This window comes from Thunnus maccoyii, chromosome 24, assembly GCF_910596095.1.
Source record: "Thunnus maccoyii chromosome 24, fThuMac1.1, whole genome shotgun sequence".
Classification (NCBI taxonomy): Eukaryota; Metazoa; Chordata; class Actinopteri; order Scombriformes; family Scombridae; genus Thunnus; species Thunnus maccoyii.
The window spans coordinates 19,637,113-19,662,386 of record NC_056556.1 but is presented as its reverse complement, the minus strand read 5'-3'; the positions used below and the strand labels follow the sequence as shown (position 1 = coordinate 19,662,386).

Below are 25,274 nucleotides of genomic sequence, written 5' to 3'. Positions count from 1 at the left end.
CATCACATACACACACACCATTCAATTAATTTACTGAGACTGACATTTAAAAGTCATTTAACATGATGTAATAAATTATAGCACAAAATAATGAGTGCAGGAGTTGTGTAATGAGCTGTTTATACTGTGCAAAAGTTTTAGGCACTAAAAGTTAAGTGAGGGTGATTTCAAAAATATTGCCATGATTAGTTTTTATTTATCAATTAACTTGCTACAAAGTTGAGTATGCAACAGCAGAAACCTAAATGAAATCAATGTTTTCCGTTAGCAGCTTTGCTTTTAAAACAGCAGCAGTTCTCCTCGGTACACCTGCACACAGTTTTTCAGGTACTTGGCAGGTCGGTTGTTCCTGCATCTTGGAAAAGTTGCAGTTCTTCTGTGGATTTCGGCGTCTCAGCTGCTTCTGTCTCTTCATGTTAATCCCAGACTGACTCCATGAAGTTGAGATCAGGGCTCTGTGGGGGCCAAACCATCTGTTGCAGGACTCCTTGTTCTTCTTGCTGCTGAAGATAGTTCTTTATGACTCTGGCTGGATGTTTGGGCTCGTTGTCATGCTGCAGAATACATTTGGGCCCGATCAGACGCCTCCCTGATGGTGTTGCATAATGGATAAGAATCTAAACATCTAAAGTGCTGAAAACTTTTGCACAGTTTTATACTGTATGAGCTTCTTTTTGTGAGTTGCTTGTACTGTAGCTTCCTGCTCTCGGTAGTGTTGTGTTGCGGTAGCTGAGCTACGTCCAATGAAGACCAGCTTGTAACTTCACCAACTACAGTTTCAAAGTGGCATCCTCGACACTGCTGTTGCTGTTGAATTGTGTTGTCTTATACTGACAGGTGTTTCTAAGAATCCCCTCTACGTAATAACTATTAACAAAACATTTCAACAGACAGCCTCCAAAATAACAATGAAGTGGAATCAGCACCTCTCTTAAACAGTTGAACAAAAACTAAATATTACAACATTCATGAGGGTAGGAGTTATCGCAGCCTAAGTTAAGCAATAAATAAGGAAAAAATGGCTGAATATACTGAAGGTTTCTCAAACAAGCTAAACACAATGTTCTGAATGTGATAGCTGTTGACTTTGGGTGTGACATTCAGGATTTTTTTGTGGTTGAAACTTAACTTTGAGCACAGTGCTAAGTGACCTGATGCAGCAGTCTGAATGGAGATCTGCAGACTCTGGGCTTTTATGGCTGTGTCATAGGCTTTTCCACAGTAACTGGGATAAAATCATTGGAGAACAGTGAATATATACTGTACGTAATCAATCCTGGTTTTGGCAGCTTCAATGGAAAACAAAAAAAAACAAAACAAAACAAAACAAAGAAAATGATTTTAGTTCAGCACTGCAGTTGACTAAATTTAAAAAGTCACCTTCCAATAGATGTGACAGGAGGAAAACAAGCCAAAGAAAGTAAAGTTATTTTCTTTTCAAACTGCAAACCTTTCATGCAGACTGTGACAGAGAGGCTGGCTGAAGTAAACACCGCTCCTACTCTCTCCCTGCGTTTGTCTTTACTTATCTAATCCTGCTGTCGTGTTCGGCAGCAGTCTCGAGTTGAGTAAAACACCCGCAGGCTTTTACAGCAAACTTAAAACACCGAATCAAAAGTTGAACTTGTCTGACTGACTTGACTCCTCTCTTCTCTTCTTCACCTTCTTTCTTCTCCTGTCTCCATTCTCTCCCGCTTGTCCTCTCATAAAGTAGCCAAGTTCTTACTTTTGTTAGTCAGATCCACTGAGCCTTCTGGGCCCTGTTCGTCATTCATCCTGTGCCTGAAGTTGTGTGTGTGTGTGTGTGTGTGTTATTTATAAAACAGAAGCATTTCTTAAAAGGGTCACATAATTGGAGGCCGATTATACACCTCTAAAGACAAGGGGCAAAAAACACAAGAGAGAATGTGGTGGTGAACAGAAACATGAATTAATGTCTGTTCTACAGAAGAGACAGTTCTTTGCTCTGCTTTCATATGGCAGTTATTTTATTCCTTTCTCCTATTTTTACCTGCAATAAGACAAGTTCAGCCAATCACAGCAAGCACCGTCACACATGCCAGCAGCCGGCACTTCTAAATAGAACATTACACTCCATTCACAGCTAGCTTTTTAGACATATTGACATACACTATAGACATTGTTAGACTAATTTGGCCATAAACGAACACTGTAATTATTTTTACTCATTGATATTGGACAAATTAAAATGTTGACCTGATGATGGCGCTAGATATAAAGTCAGTAAAAGTTATTACAATTCATTCTGAGGGGAACATGAATGCCTGAACCAAATTCTATAGCAATTCATCCAATGGTTGAGACATTTCACTCAAAAAAACACATACTGCAATAAAGAAAGTTTACCTTATAAGGTCCTTATCAGACAGGAGCTATTTAGCTTCTACTCAATCACAAACTGCACCAGTGAGCATCATCAGTCACCAGAGAGCAGGAGATCAAACGGTGAAATGAGCGTTACATCACCCTGGTTGCTACGCAACACAAAGTCTCACAACAACTCATGAGCTGTCTTCGCATTAGTGATCTAACCTATATAAAAACAGGATAGTGTTGTTAAAAATAACATTTACAGAGTTAGCATCGCTCTGCTTGCTTCTTATGAAGAAGATGAAAAGCTCATAGTGAAATGAAGGATGTGGGTACATGACATCCACATGAGGAGAACAGAACACAGAGTTCCATCTCATCCATGATGTCTGCCTAAATACAGCAGAGCTATTTATTCACTGCATTTGCACTGTACTTAAGTAATGGGATTGCCTCCGGTTTTTCACCAGTATTCCAATATGTCAAACATCATGTAAACCGCAAACACGTTTTCCTTTCTCAGGCTGACTGATTGAGACAAACAGTCAACAAAGATCAGCAGGATAAACTGGGTTAAGTGGCCGTGTATGCCCTCCACATGTGTTCATGTCACTGTGGCAGGAAAGACTACTCATAGCTGGAGGTGGGCAATATGGACTTTTTTTTTTCAAGAACAATTTTCCAGAATTATTTACAGACATACATAAAGGGGACATATTATGCTTTTTGTGAATTTCTGTTATTTTTATACTGTTATGACTTCAAGGTGAACATATGTAAAATACTCCCTGCAAGTCAACACTGAGAAATGTCCACACGTCATCCTAATATCGATACTAGATTATTTCCTTGTTTTATGAATGAAACAGCACACAAGTTGAAGCAGCTGCAGTGTGTTTGACACAGCAACCCCACCCGTAACGCTCCTGTACCTGTGGAAAATACGACAGACCATGGACTTCTTTAACACCTGGAACTATCCTTCTGGAACTAAATTTATCTGGGGTTCCTCTGGTAGAAACACTGATTTCTGTACAAAATGTCACTGTAACAAAGTAGCAAAACTGGAAAGAGCAGGATGATTTTATATCACCAGAGATTGTGTCCCATCTTCTGCCAACAGCCAAAAGTGGTTTCTTTTTATCAAGATGCTGATCTTTAATCATGATGGCAATCAAACCTTAAGCACTAAACCACATCAGACCTTAACCATAAAGGGAACAGATGAGAAAACACTTCTATGAGTCATTTCTTGGACAGTCATAGGGTATATTTTGGAGGCACATAAATTGAAAAATGTGACAAATTTGTCATTAAGGTATGAGGACTTGTTTGCTATTTACACCAGTGGGTTGTATTTTATTACATGAAAAGGTATCTGGTTTTGTTTAACAATGAGAAGGGAAAAGAAGTTAATTATGTGCTTTTAGATGTGTGTATGTGTCATAACTCTACTTGTATTAAATCTACTAATGATGCGACCAGATCACAGGGCTGGTGAGTGCAGATGGTTAAGGTTTAAGTCTGCTTCTATAAACCATTGAAATGGACTGGACAGCGGTGCTCTACGCTTTGTGCACACAATTCAAGTTGCACGGGCCGGCGTGCTGTAAAAGTACAGCAACCACATTCCCTCCACCGCACATGTCAGGGTGACAGAGCATGACAGTACGGCATCCCAGCAGCAAAATCCCCCTGGCCACCAAGAGGAAAGAAAGACAGGAAATAGAAAGGAAAAAAAAAAAACCTCCATGACAGTAACTCACAGAAGCAGTGAGCAGGTGAGCTTTTCTGTCTCCTCGCCTACAGTTAAATGCTGTTGAAACTATTCGTAGAATCTCATCAAGCTCATCTTTGATTTACGCTAACCAGTTATAGCAAAATACTGCTAATCATGTTGTAAAGAGAACAGAATCCTTACTAACAGAGCTGCCCACACTGGATGTGTGATTGCTTCTGTTGTTCTGTAAATAATCCTTGAAGTAGCAGGTTTTTCAGTAGTGTCTCTCAGCTCCTCGGGAAAGAGGAAGTGTACTGAATGACCTTGGGGTGAGTTTGCTGACATCACTATCAATTTGATCTATACTGCCTACACTCTGTCCACACTTAAAGCTGAAATCTCTCATTAAATACAACAACAAATATTTCTTGTCACAATAGTGTACTTTTTATCATATGGGTAGTGGAGTTTGGTGGTTAAACTTGTTCTCTATGAACTGTGATTCAGTAACACCTCACTACCTTTGTGACTGACAATGACTACATTCATTCATTCATTTTGTAAAATCAATGGCATCCAATGCAACATGTGTGTAATCAACTAATGATCAAATTGTTGCCAAAAGATGCATTCAATCCAGACTCATCAGCTTTTACCTTTAATCAGCATCTGACTTGTGCACCAAATGCATTTTATCTAGCCAGAATCAGAATGCAACAAAATAAAAATTGAATTATTTGAAAATTAGATGTAATGTTAGCATCAGCTACTGTATTGCATGAATGAAATACTCATAAAAATGTCAGTAATGTCTATTGTGATCACACAATGCTGGCCAAATGCAAATAATATGAAAGATCAAATGTAATTATATTTTAATTATGTAGAATGTTTGTTTTTCTCAAATCAAAATACATTCCATGGTAAAAAAAAAAAGTACCAAAGAGGGGGCACCCCGGGGGCCTAATGGTTAAGGCGCATACCACATAACCTCAAAATCCACAGCTCAACTCCCAGCTGTGGATGCCCTGTTGCATGCCAAGCCCCCATCTCTCTCTCTCCCCATGTTTCCTGTCTCTCTCCACTGACTGTAAAATAAAGGCCCTGGTTTGTTTTCACATAACACATTTCGTATCACAAAACAATATTTTACAATAGAACTTATTACTTGAAGCCCTTGGATTTCTGAATCAATCTTTTTTCCCTTAATATTTCAGGTATTCTTTATAATGATAGGGAACTTGATTTGTTGATGTTAAATGAGTGGTACTTCTTTATTTTACTGAACAATAATTACTTAATATTATGTAGGTATTTTGAAGTAATTACAGCCCAAGTCTATAAGTAGTTAGTACCAGTAATATGTTGTATTACCCTAATTTAGCAGTAGGTACAACAGTTATTGGTACAAATCATACTTTTTTTGAATACCGTAAAGGAACATGTAATGTAATGAGTTAAGTTTGGAGCAAAAGTATGGAGCTCAACCAGACTCATACTTTCTTTTTACACAGCAGTTTTTACCAAGCACATGGACTAACTGAATGTTAGAATCTACAATAACTTTTGCTGTGTGAGGATGACATTGACATTCAGTACATTATTTTACTTAGTATGATACATTATGAATCAAAAGAACAACAGAAAATCTTAATACAGTAAGAGTTAAAAGTAACTTCATTTTTCAGTCAAGATTCAGTTTCAGAAGTAATACACTCTTTGAATTTTGTTTTCTAATTAGGTTTTCTGTCTGTTCCAGTCTTCTGCTGTGTGATTGAACAAAACTGTGAAGAGTGTGTTGATTGATCAATAAAACTATCCTGAAAGCAACACTAAAAAGACTTTTTAGAACTGTACAGAGAATTGCCTTTGTCATGTGATTGTTTTTGTTCTCGGGCCTCTTGTGCGGAGATCTGGACCTCAAAGAGACTATCTCATTAACCCTGTAATTAAACAAAGGATCATGAAAAATAAAAGCCTAACTTTGAGTCACTGATAACTTTTTTTATCTCTTCAAATCCGACAGCTTCTGAACAGAATAAATCACCTCTGCCGTATCAGGACAAACTCAGCACAACAAGCCACAATACAATAAACTCACCAATAAACTTGGCTGCACACACATAAAACAGGTATATGGCTGCCATGAACACACTGAAACACAACTAATCAATATACTTAGCGAAGGTCATACACACTCACAGGGTACGAACTACAGAGGAGCGAGGGGGGGGGGGGGTCCTCTTAATAATACATGAGTTCCCCTGAAAACAATAATTTGTGAAATATTGGGGGGGTCTCTAAAATATTGACAATATGCTATTTTTGCCATGCATTTCTATCTTTCTGTATCTTCATCATCATGGATCATGCATAAAATTAGGCTATTATTGATGTATGATTCATGCATGAGGGTGATTCATCACTAATTCACTTTAATAAAGATACCGCCATGCATGCTATTCTTGCCATCACCATCGAATTGTGGCAGCGCAATATCATAAACTTAACTCACTTTAACTCAAAGATCAGACCCCCCCCCCCCAGTTGAAAAAAGCGAGCTCCCCTGAAAGCCATGGTATAGTTCGCACCCTGCACACACATGCAAATGCAGACATTCACAGACAATAGTCCATGCATCACATTTTAACACTGAGACACAAGGGAGAAACTAATCTCTGTGGAAATAAAACTGTCTGTGTGTCTTTGTAAAATCAAAAACCTCCACTGATGTTCCTCAGATACATCATGTCACTTCAATATATGCATGTTCGTTACCTTTTTTTTGAGTCTGCTTAGGTTTGATAGTATTTTTGTTCATTTAGGTGCAAAAGTATGAAGAGGAACGTAAATCAGAGAGGCATGGAGATTCCTTACCCTCTTAGCCCATCACATGTCTTATACTTATTAAACAACTGTGCAAATGACAACATGATGAAAAGAGTTCATCAAAAGGAGAAGAGAGATGGCCTCTCCAAGTATGAGAATGATAGGGTTGTCTGAATGGTGAAGCATGAAAACATATGAATACTCACCACAGATCTATAGCCTTGCTGTGGCTTCTAAGTTAAACTGTCATTTAAGGAAAAAACTGAAAAGGTGCTTTAAACAGCGATTGGTTGCCGCAGCAAGAAGAGGAAAGCCAGCTGCTGCTCTCGTGAACGTGCACAGCTCTCTGCTGCTACCGTTACCATAGTTCAACTTTTTCATCTTGCCGCCGCAGCTTGCAGTGTGACCATGGCAACCACAGAAACCAGAAGGAAACGATAAAAGAGCCTCAAAGTCTGATAATCTGGTGTAGGACAGTAGGAGTCTGCTCTAAGAATCGGCATGCCAAGTTTGACTGATCTGGACAGGGCCCGTGCGATAGGGCAACTTCAAGCTGGTGTTCCGCAAAACCAAGTTGCAGCATTATTTGGAGTGAGCCCTAGTACCATCTCCAAAGTGAGGGCCAAGTTCCATATAACGGCAGATGTCAGAGGCCGTGAAGTGGGCGTCCCAAGAAGACGACACCCCAAGAAGACCGTTTCCTCACCCTGTCAGCACTTAGGTACCGTAGGCTGTCTTTTACAGATTTGCAGTCAAGGTTTGCAGGACCATATGGCTGACGGCTATCTGTCCAGACAATCTGGAACAGACTGCATGCAGCTAATCTCCAGTCTCATAGGGCTGCCAGGAGGCCTGCCATGACTGCTCTTCACCGTCAGGCCCGTTTGCACTGGTGTCGGCAACATGTGCACTGGAACCTGAACATGTGGAGGAACGTTATGTTCAGCGATGAGTCCAGATTCTGCCTACAGCAGTTTGATCATAGGGTCAAAGTGTGGAGAAGACACGGAGAATGTTATGCCGATTGCTGCACTGATAGAGTAACATCTTTTGGTGGAGGCAGTGTGATGGTGTGGGGCGGCATCTCCCTCACTGGAAAAACGAGGCTTGTCATCATTGGAGGCAATCTCAATGCAGAGAGATATCAAGATGAGATTCTGCAATCAGTGGCAATCCCATATCTCCACAGTCTGGGACCGAACTCTATCCTCCAAGATGACAATGCTCGCCCCCACAGAGCAGGGTTTATCAGAGACTACCTTGGGAGTGGAGAGGATGGAATGACCTGCCAGCAGTCCTGAGCTCAACCCCATTGAACACTTGTGGGATCAGCTTGGGCATACTGTTCGTGCCAGAGTGACCAACACAACCACGTTGGCTGACTTGCGACAAATGCTGCAACCAGAGCTACAACCAGCTCTATTTGGCTGCATAAAGATATTATTCTAGGTGGATAGCAGCAGCCCTTAGTGTACATAGTATCCAAACACAAATCCCATGGCCCCTGCTGATCTTTGGCCTTCAAAAGGAAAATCAGTCACTTCCTCCAAACATAGCTGGGACCACCAGAAAGCCTGGACAGAATTACCTTAAATGGCCACAAGAACAAGCTATAGTTCCCCTTTAGTTTAGTTCTTGATGACTTGGGCATGGGAGGTGCTAGATAGAGACTCTTCTGAGTTAAAAGTCTCCAATGCTGACTTTGACGTCAGGACTTAGAGGAAGTGGAGGACTTTGTGCAGGGTGTGTCAGTGGCATCTGTAGATTTTCAAGACCTCACTACAAGAGAGCCCTAGGGAAAGACAGATGTCTCATGGTTTAGGAATATGTACGAGCAGGTGTGGAAAAAGTACGCTCCAGTAGGATGGAGTGGATAAGGCAGCAAGGCACATGGACCAGGACCAGATTGGAACAAACCATGAACTGCAAATGTTCTTGGGCAGAATTCTGGAGAACTGAGCCACTCCAGATCAAGTTCCCGATTCAGTCGATTTACAATGCCTATTTCACTGGGATCTGGCAAAAACACCAGCATGCCTGCTGTGCCAGAAAAGGAGATCCCTGGAACAGAATTGTCATTGGGATCATAAGAAGCAAACAAGTGCACCCTGCAAGGGAACCAATCAGCTTTGTCATGGATGGGACAAAGGGCCTTCTAGAATTAACTGTTGCTTGGTAAGATAGGGTGGAGGAGGCCCCTGAGAGGAAGAAAGCTAAGTACACAGATCTGAGTGCAGGGGCAGAGGATGGCAGGCACAATGTATACACATTAAAGGTTGCTGCAGAGGCTTTGACATCCAGTCCATCTGCAGAGCTTTAAAGCTTCACAGAATCATAGGATTGCAAAGGGAGTGAGCCATCATGAATATAACAGTCACTGGTGAAAAGGCATCAAGATGGCTATGGATCCAAGCGACAACTGCCATGGCTTGAGGCTGAAGCCAATGCGTAACCTTCAAGTGCAATTCCACCAATGGCCGCCGGATGCTCCAACTGTCTCCCATTCGAAAAGCGTCAACTTCTTTCTAGAAATACTGAGTCTGATTTTTTTCAATGAGTCATTATGGTCTCAATCTCAATTTAGGCATATAATAAGTGTGCTGGTGGTCGTTTTGGAAATTATTGCTCTGTTAATGAAATGTGAAGATGTATAGTAGATTTGATGTCTGCCGTGTGGGTGTTGATTGACAGCTGTGCTTGACAGTTGACTCACCTTCTGCTCTCCCCAGCTCCAAGACTCGCACTGAGTCGGACTATTGTCACAATATTTCACTAAGTTTAATGTTAAAGTAGCTAACGTTAACCTAACTGTGCAATGCTCAGTGTTCCAGTAAGCTAGCGTTAGCCTGGGTCGAAGGTAGCAGAACGTGTACCCAGAATGTAAAAGGCAACACCGCGCACTCCTTATTTGGAAGGTCCTGGCTCCAAATGGACAAGATGGTGCCAAACATAAGTAGCAACTCTTCAAATCAGCTCCAATGAATCCAACAGGTAACATCACACCCTGCTACATCCAGCTTTATATACAGGCTATGTATGTATGAAGAGGGGAGATCTATGGACCGCACATGGCATTGGACTTAAGCCTGCTGACCGCTCATCTGGGTAATCAGTCTAATGCTGAAAGACCTTTAACAGTCAATGGCCAAAGGTTTCATCACTGATTATATGTTTTTTTAATCACAAAATGTGTAAAAAAAAGAATTTCACATAGTTATCAGCTGAGTGACAAGCTGAAAACAGACATGGCTCTAAGATATCTATTCTCAGTGTAAGACCCAATTTATCACCACTTACTTTATACTACCTTATTGCGATGAAAATCCCATCTGTTTGTGCTCATCCTACCACTTTTGCTCTGTATGTGCTGTGCTGGGCAGGAAATGTCAAACATTTCAAGGTGAAGAAAATGCCAACATGTGATGGTGCATGTTTGAGTCCTTGCAGAGCTACCAATCAAAAAGTTCAGTTAGCAATAGCTAAGGTTGTTTTTTTTATGTAGTATGTCTGTAGTTTTACTGGATTTTGTTAAAGCATGAAAGCATTTTCACATCAGGCAAAATATTACTTCAGGTTATTTACACATGACTAAAGAAATTGATTTCTTCACAGTTGGTGTGTAATACAAGCTTTCAATAAATACAAACTTCAGTAGAGCAAGAAAAAATGTTGCTGCACATTTCCACTGCACACTGTGCACTCAGAGCTGTGGAGCTATGTAACCAAGAGGTTGAATTAATGACCACGCTTGAATCTCAGCCTGACCTAAGCAAACTCCGTGGCTGCATAACCACATGGCCTGCATTTCTGAGGGTGGAAGCCTGTACTTATTCAGTGGTGATTACAGGCGAGAACAGCTAGTACAAAAACTCTTGGTTTTACTTTTCTCTCACTGTGGACTGAGTTTGGCTCAATATAGCACTGCTCAGACATGTAATCTATAACTTCATTTATCTGTTAAAGTAATGGCCTTTTGGCCTTTCAAACACAGGTCTCCATTAGGGAGATGTTCCATAATGACTGTTCAAACATGAGGGGACCATAATAGATAGAGCTGCAATGCTTATGTGATATTTAGCATCAGACAAAGGCCTAGACCCTTTTTGTCCTCCTTGATATGGTGGTGTGAGTGAGTTGGAAATTAAACTACGTCAGTGACAGATAGTAAAACTTATTTTTCAGTTAATGACTATTCATGCAGGGGTGAGGCTCACATTGCAGACACTGAGTTCATGTCCTCTGTTTTTTGTTTTTTTGTGAGATTTTTGGGAGATTTTAACAACTTTAACATTAAACGCTGGTTCCAGTATTTTTTTGACTCAATATATTTAAATTTGACAAATTTCACACCAAAATAAATAAATGAATATATATTTTTTCCACCAGAATTTATTCCTGGTTGTTTGGAGAGGACTTTGAGACAGCATTTATTGGGAAATAAAATATGAATGCTTTATTTTACAGTTCTGTAAAGTACTACAATTATGTAGTCTGGTACTACATACAGCGAAAATGGAGACAAAGTTCTGAGACTGCTATTTTAGTTAGAGTTTAGTTAGTTGATTTTTATGTCTTTGAAAGAACTGCTCCATTAAATAAAACTTATGGAAAATATAGTTAACTCAAATAATAAAACAGGGAAACTATAAGTAATGAAAATATTTTTGAGACTGGCGGGTGCTTACTTACTGGCTATGGGGCTGTGTTTATCTCTGTGGCTTGACTGACAATCAAGCTAAACAAATAAAGCAATAAAACCAGTAATTTCCTGTTCTCACCTTGTTGGTAATGGTGACTAAAAAGTTAGGATGTCTTCATTCTTACTGGAACTTGGAATGACTAAGATGATGTATTTTTAATGATCCTGTTCTAAATCCTGTTGATTTTATTCGTGTAACTGTGTGTGCGTATTGTGTTGTGTAATACATTATTGATTACACTCTGTACCTACCCCTAGAGTACAGAATCTGTTCTGTTTATGTGTGTGTGGGTGTTTATTTGTTTAGAGTGGTGTGTGTGTGTGTGTGGTGTGTATGTGCTGGAGGACTCTAAAGCAGGATTTCACTTTACAACATTTAGAGCCCTCAATAACATAGTTCTTCAATTGTCAATCACTCATGCTGGCTATCAGCACTAGTGTCAGATGTAACCTTTCTACTAAAATCTACCTCTGGATTAAGACAGGAAACTTTCCTCATTAGTTTCATGGTTTGACTTTAGAAATAAGCTCATTTGAGCAGCCTGAAAGAACTGCAGTAATATGAATGGAGCAGTCTGCTACCTCCCACTTGATTATTTGAGTATTTAATTGCTGCTGTGGTTAACTGACCTCTCAGATTACAGTTGACATCCCTAAGCCGATTGTGAAATTTAACACATTGTATTACATATTGAATAAATTGTAACCGTGGTTCTATGAGTGCAGGTAGGGCCCTCTAAACTCTGCATTCTTGTCAGGTTGCTTGGGGCTGCAAAATTTCAAAGAACTGCATTCAGCTGTGAAGCAGCTCCAAAAAGATCTTGGGTAAAAAAGTATTACATCCTTGGAGAAAATATTTTGCTTTTTCTTATGTGAAGTTTAATTGGAGGTGTCATTCCAAAGTTGCTGTTTGACTGACACCCGATGGTGCTGAGTATAAAACTGTTGATTACATTCATTTATTTTATACTTTATAATGTGTTGAAGGTTTGGTTTTACACTCATCTTTCATGCAGTGCCCCAGGGCTGGTAGCTGTGGTGTCAATAGCATCTTTAAGCTAACTTCAGTGTAAAGATGGAATTGTTTTTTTGGTATGTTTATCGCATAAGGCAAATGGCATCTGTGATTTCAAAAGTTACGTCCATTTCCCTAAATGTTGTCTACTAAAAATGACATTGCCTTCAACTTGAAGGATTAACTGTCAGATTTGCAACTAAAATGTTAAATGTTAGTAGTATTGCTTTCAAGAAGCTAGCTCTTAGTTTCCCGTGTGCCTCTGAGCCAAACAAAAACTACACTACAGACTCCAGCATCCAACTACCAACCTGCATTCCCCAGCATCTGAGGGAAGGGTGGACAGAGCAGAAATCCTAAAGAGGAAGATGGAAGTGAAGGAGAGTAAAGAGGAGAGTAGTCTAGACATTAAGAAACTCAGGTGTGCGCACACACACATACACACAAACACATGCACACAGCTTAATTAACTTTGTTCCAAAATTTAAAGGAGTTTTCTCTGCTTCTTCTTTCTTCGTGTTGCTTTGTATCACTGCCTTTTATTTTCCATTCAGTGATACAGAACCATGCCCTTTTCATCTCTTTACATCCCTCCCTCCCTCCCATCCTCCTACCTCCTGCAAACGCTGGATGTGTTCTCTGCAAGTTTCCAAGTCGCTGTCACCAGGAACCACGATCAGTCCCAGAGGAATGGCTGGAGATACAGAGGAACAAGACAATTATCCAACAGCACTTTGATATCTGCTTATACACTGGTTCTCAACTCCAGCCTCCAGGACCCTGTCAGTACTGCTGGTTTTAATTCTGGTCATGTTTCAGGGGCTGCTGTAGACCTGGGACTCCACATGAATGCAATTAAATATATGGTGTTATGAAAAACCAGCAGCACTGTGGGTAATGAGGAACGAAATTGGGAACTGCCAACAGCAACATGTCAACTGATATTTAAACAGGCTGCATGGATTGCTGCAGTACTTTTGAAATAAGAAAATATATGCTGTAAATTATACTGGGATATTTGCATAAATCCTCTTTGTGACAGAAAGAAAACAGTTTTAGGCAAGGTCAGAACACAAGGCTTTTAAAGTCCTTCAGGGCAAATTAATAGCCAGTATGAACAGGAGGAATGATTAAAGCGAGGAAAACCTCTGTCACTGTTCATATAGACACCTGACTGTTGTTATAAGTCTTGACAAATTGTGAACCTGTCCTTTGAGGGGTTATGTTGTAGCTTTGGAGCCTACACATATAGCTGCTGTAGACTAAATGTTGTTGATGTGTCCCTCCACAAAAATGTAACTACAAATCAGGGATACCACTTGGAGACTGTAAGAGATGTGATTGGTCAGCTCGAGTCGTTTGTATTTTTGGTGCCAGTGGAGATTGTTAATAGTGAAGACAACATGAAGTCTGTCACTTTTCACTAACACAAAGTATATAGGTTTGCAGTACTGAAGGATCTCAGCTGCCAGCCAATCAGTACAGTTCTGGTAGGTCAGTCATCACCTACGCTGCTTTAATTAACATAAAGCTTGTCACAGAGTGATTTCTTCCCTGTTTTTAATTTTCAACTCTCCAGTCAAGACAAGTCCTAGATAAGTCAACTCTCAAGGCCAACCAGTCCTGGTCAATTACAAAGTCCTTACTTTCACACTCTGCACTGAATTGAGTACAGATCTCAAGTCTTCAACGCTGGTCTTAACTCAGACCAGCACTAGCACTAAAAGCATCACTATTGTGGTAGTGCAGTCATTTCAACCATGATCTCTTTTGTATATCCTAGATAAACTGCTCTCCTTTTCCTGCTGCTGGCATTTGTGTCTTTCATTTTATTAAATGAGCCTGACCGAGCTGGCCCGTCATCAGTAAACCGACGTAGGTCGCTCAAACAATAAAGACTGCTCCCTGAGGCAGCCCAGGCCGGCTGCCCGCTGCACCAACACAAAACTGCTGGCTGAACATCACACAGCTTATTGTGCTGGAAGAGCAGTCAAACACACACACAAACACACACACACACACACCTCTCATTGATAGAAAAGACTGCCACTGAGAGTGAGCAGTAACTTTAAAGAGTAGTACCTGTTTACTCTCAGTCTAATTCACTATTCAATGGAATGTTCTTCGGATAACAGACAGAAGCAGCACAGCTGTTTATTAGCCAGGTGCATCTTAAAACAGCCACACAACCCACTTACAAAGTACTGCATTCTTTTCATGGACTGTCTCTGAGGATGTTTCCTTTTTAACCAGTCTTTTTAAGAAGTGACTGATTGGTTGTTGTGTAGGGTACTGTAATGGTACACATAATGTTGTGTTTGTAAATGCAGCCTTTCTTGGCCATTAGTTAGTATTTTACTTAAGGTTCCTGTAACCAGACAACAAAATGTGGAAAAAGTTAAGAGGAGTGTACACTTTTCAAAGACAGTAAACATATTGGAACTGAAACACTCAACTGTTTAGTCCATCGACAGAAAATTAATCATCAAAAATGTTGATAATTGAGTGGTTAAATGTCCAGCAACAATTTCAAACATATTCTGATTCCCGCTTCTCAAATGTGAGATTTGTGTATTTCTTCGACTTCTATCACTGTATCTTAGGGGTTTCAACCAAGTGTAATAAGCTTAATTTAGTCCCAGAATGTAAAATACAACAATTATGTGCAATAAAACAATGTACATAAAGTCTAATATGCACAGAGGCCATGTGCAATACAACTGACTATATACAGCATTTTGACATTTATGTGCTGATATCTGTAACTAAATCTCTGTTTATTCAATGTAAAATTGTATTGTAAATTATATATTTGATACCTTTATATCTCTGAATAACCTGGCACCTAGTTGAAGATGCAGCTGCAATTGTGTTGTCAGAAATAATGAATCTAATTGGTTTAACAAAATGTCACTTTGGACTCTTTTTACATTTAAGAATTAATTAATCAACTACAGTAATTGTCAGAGTAACAGATGGTAAAAGCAACTGTTATTTGCTGCACTAGGACATACATGATTTTATAATATACATAATGTATATCATGTAACATAGAACTACATTACAGAACAAATATGTTTGTATTTAGTCATTGAATTTGTTAACTTTAGGAGTGTCTTAGATGATAGTTCTCCTATAATTCTAACAGTACAGATCACTGTTTAAAAAAACACTATGAAAGATCCGTCCACATCCCCATGAAACAATCTCTACATTCCACATATGTTCAGGATGGAATACAGAGCACGGCGTGAATGAACGGCATTGAGATGATATAACATCTCAATGCCATTCAGAGAAATGGCATTGAGATGATGTAACCACTGTGCCTCGGGGTATGAAACATATTTTTACCATCTCCCCAAGTGTCACATCCACAAGTTGAGAGCAGTGATTGATTTGCATAGCGGGAAAACAACTCAAACTTCAGATAGCGAGAACAAAGAATGAAGTATAAAAAATGAATATCAGTCAGCCAAATCAAATATATAACACTTCAACATAACACTTAGGGATTTTTTTTAAGTTAAGCGAGGTTTTAAATGAATAATATTATATATTATTATCATCATTCTTATGAAATATGTATAAATATGTACAGTATATATACATATTTCCCCCATGGTTTAGGCTTGAATCCCAAGGCTCAACAGTACAGACAAATGACATGCAAAAAACAGAAAGAAAGAGAAATATGTCTACATTTACAGCAATATAAATAGTTTACAGTATTATAAAGGGGGCTGTTTACAATGTTATAAAAGCTAAGAGCGCCACCTTGTGTCAACACTCTGAACTAACATGAACCAAATGAGTGCATGTGTGTTCTGTGAAGCCATGTGAGTGTAATTGTTCCCAATGAGAGAGAGAGAGACAGTCAGAGGCAGAGCTTTCCTCTTCTATGTACATGAAACATCAGCAACGCCAGCACTGCGCACTGTGTGTGTGTGTGTTTGTGTGTGTGTGTGTGTATGATATCTTTCATGTGAACACAGACACTCACAGCTCCATCACATCACTGCAGCATGACAAGCGACTGAGATAAAGGATGGAGAGACAGCTGAAAATCATCTTGTTGACCTTCAGATCACTGCTCTACCTTCTAATCATCCAGCAGTTTAATTCCCACTTCAGCCTGAAGATATTCAGGTACATCCACATGCAACTTCTTGACCATGTTCAACACATCGGAAGACATCCTAACCACATACTGACAAGCAGGAAGCAGCCGGTTGAAAATGTGGTCTGATATAACCAACTCATCTTTTCAAAATGTCATTTTTGTGTGCTTAAAGAGTTACTGAAGACTACTGATAAGCCCTCTGCACATTGAATACCATTCTACTGTAGAGAAAGACCCTTTAAACCCCTTAAAAAATCTTGTATAAGACTTTTATTGGATTATTTGATCTGCAAATCATTAGAGATGATATACGACTGGACAGTGTCGAAATCTTTTCAATGGACATTAATTGGTGTTAAAACATATGGTTTTTTGTATTGTTTTGTCTTTTTTCACACTTGTACTTTGTCTTATTTTTCTATTATGAATTATACACCATAACTTCCTTATGCTTAGTCCAATTTAATCAAATATTGGTGCACATAGCCTTTTTTGGTGTTCTATAAATATGCCATTTGGACCATGTATCTGTTAAACGTTTCTATTAAATTGTTTTAACATTTTTCCTAAAAGATTTTGGGTTATTGACAATAACCAAAGAAGGGCTTGAGATACAATTGGTAACATTTTTTACCATATAAAACAAACTGTATGACCACAATAGCAAAATAAAGTTCCTGGGAACATTGTTATCACTCATACCATTAACAAAAACATGTTATGTTTGTTCATGAGAAACTCTTACATACAGTGAGTCTGGTTATCACTGCTGGCTACACATAACAGATACATAACAACAGTAACTGCAGACATTGTTGCCACCACTGCAGATGGATGTGAGTGTGTTTCCTTACATGCTTGTCGTAGTTTGTCCTTGTCATAGTGCAGAGCCTCATAGTCCGTCATACTGATCCTGCTGACTCTGATCCTCAGCCTCTCTGGGACTGGCTGCTGGCTGAGACACAAACCAGACCAGACCAGTTTTAACAGATTAATTATTACAAAGTCTTACATTATCATGTCCAGTTAGTTAGACAAGTATTGGAAAATTAAGCCTATCATGCTTGTGTGTATGTGTGTGTGTGTGTGTGTGTGTGTGTGTGTGTGTGTGTGTGTGTGTGTGTGTGTGTGTGTGACACTCACTCGTTGAGGTGTGGTAGTGACGTCCTTCGTTTAGTTTTCTGAACCATGTTAGCCTGGTTCCTGAGGCTAATGTGGATGACTGAGGGAGCAAGTCTGCATGGTTCACCATCCACCTAAATGTCATCAAAATTGATCAATAATCAATCAATTAACCAAAGAATCAATCATATGAATACTTGGTCTTCTCAATTGTGAAAAAAAGTCAGAATAAACTATATTCTGTAATATTAGGAGGTAACTTTAGATGCTCTACAGAATATTGCATCGTATTTAGTAGTCAACACTTAAGCTGTGTGCAGAAATATGACTCTGCTGAGACAATATGAATATTTAGCACAGTGGTACTACAAAAAGCTTGTAGTACAGTGAAGCAGTACAGTAACAGATGTACAATACAGTGTGCACGTGTGTGTGTGTGTGTGTGTGTGTGTGTGTGTGTAGAATAATGAAACCAAGCCTCCTCACCACCTGCCAAGGAGGAAAATAATTTGAAAATGAGTTTTGGAAATTAACGACTCTGTTTTTCTGCCGAACATGGTTGAGCCTCCCTCCCTTCTTCTGCTAGCTCCTATCTCTTAAATCGTACATTTTAGGAGAAGCTGCATTCCTTTAACTCGCTCTCCTCCTCTCTTTTTCTTTTATATACAATAAGTGTGTGAAATGGTCAGAAATGCCACTAAAAATGATGAAAAATTGATATTAATAAGTGTAAGTGTGTCATTTATCTATGGTTTGATTGATAGGATAATGTTTTCTTCATAGGTTGAATTACAGATTAGAAAAATTAAGTTTCATTGATTTTATTCTGTATTTTATGTGGTTAATCAATATTACAATTTCTAAGTGTTCTCACTGTTTCATGATGTGTTGATGACATTGACGACGGAATGAGTTTGTCGATTTGCGAGCGTGTCATTTTTAAATATCTGATAGGGATAAAATTATTCCCTTTTAAAGTCGGGGGCCGGTTTTCTCTCTACAAAAAGGAATTCATTAGCAATCAATGCAGCTCCTCAAAAGAGCAGCAAGGATCCTCTCTCTCCAAAAACACGCCTCCTAGCTAGAAGAAATGTTACAACTCTTTGTCTGGTTCTTCTTCGTTCATGCCTTTTTGGGTGTTGCTCCTCTTTTGCTTTTTGCCTTGCTGAGCACTGCTGCTTCTTCTGTGTTCCTCTCTGTCTTATCAGCCAGGATGGAAAGACTCAACTAAGAAGCAAAAGACTGCAAAAATGCCTAAGCCACAAGCCAAGCCAAGCCATTTTACATTTGAATTATCTATTATTTTTGTAATCTCCTATTCTTATTGTGTAGTTAAACTTTTTAAAGACTTTTCCAAGGACTCTTCTGATTAGTTGAGAGCTCCATGCATCCAACTCTGCAGCCTGCCAGTGAATGCACCAAGACTGAGACACTACGCGGCCTCAGCTAGCAAGACTGGATTCGTCCTCCTGAGAAAGAGTGAACCAGCTGTTTCACCAAACCTACTGCAACGATGCTCATCTAGCTGTTACTCCGGCAACCCGAGGATAACGAATCTGCTTCCCCTTACTCCACGCTTCATCACCAAGGAAACAGTAAGAAAACCATCTACCATGCTTCTGTCTCAGAGTTGATGCAAGTACAATGCAAGAACTTACTTAATTGCCCCTCCTTGCGTTTTTGACAACATTCATTCATTAATTCATTCATTCTGTCAGCAGCATCTTGTTAACTTAATTTACCAATTCATTTTATTTGTATATATGTACATACGCTTAGTGTTTCCCTATTCATCCCTATTCCTTTGTAGTTCAATAAATATCTTTATTTATCACCTAGTCGTTGTATTTGTCTGTGTTTACAACAGAGATGGGAGTCCCTGTATTCAGAGTTCATGACTTTCAGATATAAGACTGATTTATTTCATTTGATTATTTTTCCTCCTAATTACAATTTATAAACTAATTAATCAATGGAGGTGGTGCCCCTATGATTTAATGAGTGCATCATAATGATTTCCAAGTGTAGTGATATTCCTACATGTGTTTGTGTGTGTGTGACACTGCACACTGATGCTTCAGTATTAATAATCTAATGATGTCATATATAATAATATATCAGTCAGAGGGACCAAACCACTACTTTTACTGCAATACTTTAACTGCATCAAGCTCATAATACTTATGTACTTTTACTGTAGTAGGATTTTCCATGCAGGACTTTTACTTGCAATGGAGTATTTTTACATTGTTGTATTGGTACTTAAAGGACCAGTGTGTAGGATTTAGTGGCATCTAGTGGTGAGGTTGCATAGTGCAACCAACTGAATACCCCTCCCCTCATCCTCCCCTGTCAAGATGTAAAGGGTTCATTCTAAGCTAATGAAAATACCATCACTTCTTATTTTCAGGTGATTATACACTAATTAAAACATACTTATGAATATTATATTCCATTTCTGCCAAATCTGTTTTGTTGAAATAAAGGATCTGAATACTTCTTCTACCACTGTAGGTGTATGTGTGTGTGTGTGTGTGTGTGTGTGTGTGTGTGTGTGTGTGTGTGTGTGTGTGTGTGTGTGTGTGTGTGTGTGTGCGCGCATGTGCATACCTGCACTGGAAGAGGTTTCGTAGTGGTGAGAGTTACTTCTCGACACTGGTTCAACCTCTCGCCATGACCTCCAACCTGGAGAGTAGCCTTCACACAGAGAAACACACTCAGTAACCAAATATTCACAACATTACCCCAGGTATGACTTCATTAAAGGCTACTTCAGGGAATTAATATTACACTTTCATGAAGTAGTAGGAGGGACTCAAAAGACAGACAGTCAAACTCCTTCAAAGACAGATATTATAAAACTGTTTTCATGGGCTGAGTAGTACTCCCTTTAGTAAAATCAGTGGAATGCCTCTTAAAATTAAAAAAAATATATTGGGGGTGGTGGAGTTAACAGTTGTGTGGACAATAAGGCACACAAAAGTGAGATTTATGCCCTATTAGAAGTTTGTTTCCAAGAAGAGGCTTCAAGCATGAGCAGCTGGTTTGGTAAATGTACATCTTGTTATTGTAACTTCTTGTTACTGTTACTTCCCAATCACAACTGCTTCCCTAAACTTTATCTCATCCAGAGACAGTAGATGTCTGGCAGATGACTGTGACTCTGCGTTAGTCTGAATGGGATATATTATGCATTTTATATGACAGGTAGACTCTGCTGCCTTTCACATCATTTGCATAAAGCCCACTGAGCTTAAATCTCTCTCTGATGCCCTGACTTCGCTCTTGGCTCAGCTGTCTGGAGAAAACCAGGTCTCAAGTCTGAACTCCAGCTGCTGTTTCAAACATGTCTGCTTATTGACTCACTCATCATGGAACTGGTTTCATTTTCTCGCATAAGATGAGGTGCGTATTAGTGAAACCAGCTATAACTGGTTGAGTGATTAGCATCACTTATTTGACACATAAAAGCTGATAGACTGCTCTCATCGAGTATTAAAATCTCAAAATATTATTATTAGACTTTTTTCTTAAAATGTTATGACTTTGTTCCTGTACAGCTTTTTTTTTTTCTTCAATGTGGACCTAATAAACTAACAACAACAAACTACTACTGACATAATCACAAATAATACTAAGTCCATTCTAAGTAATATTAAATTCATATTTATATTATTTTAATAAAACAGACTGTTGACTGGCAGCTGGTCATATAGATCCTTTCCTTCCCTGGTTACCCAGTTACCAGGACACAGTGAGGGCTCCGTACCAGTGATGTCATGGTGAATCCAATGACCTCGATGTATCCATCATCGTGGCGCTGAGGTTCAAAGTCGTGATGTTCACTAGGGTTTCCCCAAGGTGTAGTGCCTGCACAGTACCTAAAGCACACAACACACACAGCACATCATCATAACCATCAATTCCAAAAATACACACAACACACACACTGTTATTATCAGAGGCAGCAGAAACACTCATCATCACCATTTGATTTGATTAAAAGTCATTGTGGCTGATTTTGGTTGGAATCTCTCCATTCATGAACTGCACCAACTCTGCAATTAGCTCTTCACTGACAGCAGGGACAAACAGCTACAGCAGTGATGATGAGTCTTCCTCAGCACTGAGATTGTGTTTATTGCACATCAAGGCTCCAACACCACCAACACCAATAAACATGATTATAAAAAGCGTTTACACAAATTGGTGGCTTTTCTCCTCCGTGTCATAAACAGCTTGAGTAATATCAGGCGCCCACCATACAGAAGGCATTCCAAATAAATTAACACACATAACTGGTTACGCTTGATTCATGATGTCGTGACCAAATGTTTGAGAGCATATAAATACGCCCGGATCACAAAAACACACAAACAGCAGAAAAGTGCCACAGCATCATCTAAATGATTACTGCAGCAAGGTCACATTCACATTCAGTATGTTTTATCTGCCTGTTTTCCCTCCGTGTTGGAGTTTGCAGCGTGTTTATACATAATAAATACACTTCACCTCAGCAATCTAATGCAATCCAATACAACATACAATAAACAGCTCTGCTATAAATTCCATAAACTCCACTTAAATTGAAAAGTGTTATCCCCACATTAACATATATGAGGGGGCGAAATATTAGGCACACTTTTCAATATAATGCACTCCAGTACACCACCACCACCACCCACTATGACCTCAATAATAAACATAAAGTAGAATTATCACCTTTATGTTTATTATTGAATTATCACCTTTTTGACAATGTCAACAAAAATTGAAAATATATAAGCTTTGTGAAAGTAGAATTTATGGCACAGCTGTTGTATTGGATTGCATTAGACTGTACAGTTTTCCTAATAAAGTGGTCAGTGAGTGAACTGTATACTGTACAAACAATTGGTGTTTTGCTACTGGATAAACAAGTAGCAGCTGCTTTTTCAACGCTTAACCTACTTAACCTACCACTGGGCATTTTGCTTTTAAAACAGTTGCCAGTGGTTACAGAATGTCATGTTGCAGGAGAGTCAACTAAACAGATGCCCCTTTTTGACCAAATAGTTCCAGGAACTATGGATCCACTAAACTCAGGAGATAAAAGTCCCTTTTGAACATTCTTGATGAGGCAAATTGACAACTGCATGTGAGACACAATTATTCACAAACAAGGACACAGCAACACAGAGTCATTATGATGTTCTCTGTGTTTACTGTAGCATGATTCTGATGTTTGAATGGATGCAAAAGAGATATTTTTATAAGATTTTTAATACTTATCCAGACGAAGGGTCTAGTGCTGTTTTATGTCATTTGGAAGGAAACCATACTGACTGAGAGAACTCATGATGGGAACAAAAAAACACCATGCCACAGGCTGAAATACAGTTGCAATGGTGTATAGTGCAATGGTGTATGTAGTAGTGGGATACACAGTAGATGAATACAATTGAATACATTAATATATTAAATGTATTTCTTTCATTTTCTTCAGTTAAAATTAGCTTATATTTAAGATTTACAAGGAAAAACAAACATACAAACCCCCAAAAAGGTTTTGGCCATTTTAATGGGACATGTGAGCTGCTGTTGATGTGGAGAGAGACCAACCTGCAGGTCTGACTCCACTGACAGGTTGTATTTTGTCTTGTTTTCATGTTTACCAGCAGTATGTTTACCAGCATGCGCACGGACACACTCAAATGCTAAAACATTTCTTTGAGCTGTTTTTTGTCTCAAATATTTTCATCGCTGCTCTGGTGCTCACTGCTTTTCTGACTGCTGAGCACCTGCCAAAGTGAGTCCTGAGCCAGTGAGCATGTGGTGTTACCATGACAACCAGCAACCGTGATTTATCATGTCAGCTGCAAATATCTGCATATTAAACAGAGTTTTTAATATGTTGATTTTGATATTTATTGCTTATTTATTCTGTTTTGATATGTTCAAAAACATAAAATAAAACATAGTTCATGTAAATTTCTCTATAGAAAGCAAGGAATCTCTGTCTGTCTGTCTGTATGTTTGTCCTTCACATATCTCTTGAACCATTCATCCGATCTACTTAACACTTGGCAGGTGCATTGCTGGGGACCAAAGGAAGTGCAGTGTCAAATTTTAGTGCAATTTGGACATGCAACGCATTTAATATTAATAAACTTTGAATAAACAAGCAAACAGTGAGCCACTTCGCTCCATGTCTGAGTGCAACAGGGGCTGTTTGATATAAACACCCTCACATCACAGCCGGGTGGGGCTTCTGGGCTCTGACATCCTGAGCAGGACAAAGGCACACGCCCTGCTCAGTTAAACCGCCCAAGAGAAAAAAACAAGCATACACAGGAGAGAAAAACAGAGGCCACAGCAGTAAAACTAGCCAAAACTAGACATGTTTGATTGGCAGCAGAATCACCAATGGAAGGCTATAAACTGCTTCTATGGTTCCACCTTAGTTTAGTCTCACCGTTGAATTTCTGTCTGGATTTAAACCATTTAATTTACTGATTCCTTATCGCTTTAATTGATACGTTTGTCAATTGATACATACATATGCGGTTCTCAAGCAAGCAATATAAGCAAATAAACAGGCGTGATTTGAACGGGCACAGTGTTGCAGATTTTTTGAATGTGGTGAAATGTTATTAAAAACACACAATAGATGAAAAATTATATGATTAATCTCCCCCACTGCAGTAGAAGGTAGTGCGGAAAGTAATATCCGCAGTAGTAGTAGCAATGCCACCGTTACCATTACCAGCGCTGACTCACCTGGGGATGTTGAGGAAGACCAGACACTGCAGCTTCAAGTCCTGAACCTTTGATGTTAAATCTGTCCCATCACACTGGAGACAGAGATAGACACACAAACACAAACACACACAGAGCAAGAGAATGACTGAGTGTTCTCACGCAGCAGTTGACTGGATGACTGACTGCTTGATTGACAGCTACTCACCACCACTTTGATGTGCTTTGACAGATCTTTGGAGCTTCCCATCAGGAAATCTGAGAATGCCGTCTGTATGAGAGACACACACACACACAGATAGACAAACACACAGGTAAGCGGGACTCTCCTCAGAGGAATGCATCATGAAGCCCACAGAGTTATCCCCTGCTGCTTCTGACAAAGCCAGAGACAGAGTGTTCCCAAACAACAATCTTCACCGCTGCAAAGTTCTCATTTAGTTGTGTGGTTCTCACCACAACTCTGCACAGTAGCCACACCTGGGTCACCTAATGTTTACCACATAGACATGGGGCACTTGTAAAACATCTTAGACAGCAACTGGTGTGACCTCAAACTGTCATATTCTGAACATTTAAGTGACACAGTTGATATGATGAAACCAATATTGCAGAGTTTTTTGTGATTGTGGTTCTGAGAACAAACATTGTGTTTCTCATAACACTTTTAAGTACAAACTTAAACTATTCAATTCAA

General features: G+C 39.3%; 1 protein-coding gene across 3 annotated transcripts in view; it reads right to left on the bottom strand.

Moving 5' to 3' along the window:
* The window catches only part of LOC121891994 (diacylglycerol kinase zeta-like), a 119,229-nt gene that overhangs the window by 46,994 nt on the left and 46,961 nt on the right, over positions 1–25,274 (bottom strand). For 2 of the 3 annotated variants that reach the window (XM_042404726.1, XM_042404725.1), the window contains exons 18-25: positions 24,786–24,848; positions 24,599–24,672; positions 21,609–21,720; positions 20,450–20,536; positions 17,861–17,973; positions 17,572–17,672; positions 13,209–13,288; positions 12,906–12,950 (exon numbers count right to left, since the gene is read on the bottom strand). In XM_042404726.1, the coding sequence (XP_042260660.1) occupies positions 12,906–12,950; positions 13,209–13,288; positions 17,572–17,672; positions 17,861–17,973; positions 20,450–20,536; positions 21,609–21,720; positions 24,599–24,672; positions 24,786–24,848 (675 nt within the window). The remainder of the gene's footprint in view (positions 1–12,905; positions 12,951–13,208; positions 13,289–17,571; positions 17,673–17,860; positions 17,974–20,449; positions 20,537–21,608; positions 21,721–24,598; positions 24,673–24,785; positions 24,849–25,274) is intronic. The other variant, XM_042404724.1, reaches the window with a different exon arrangement.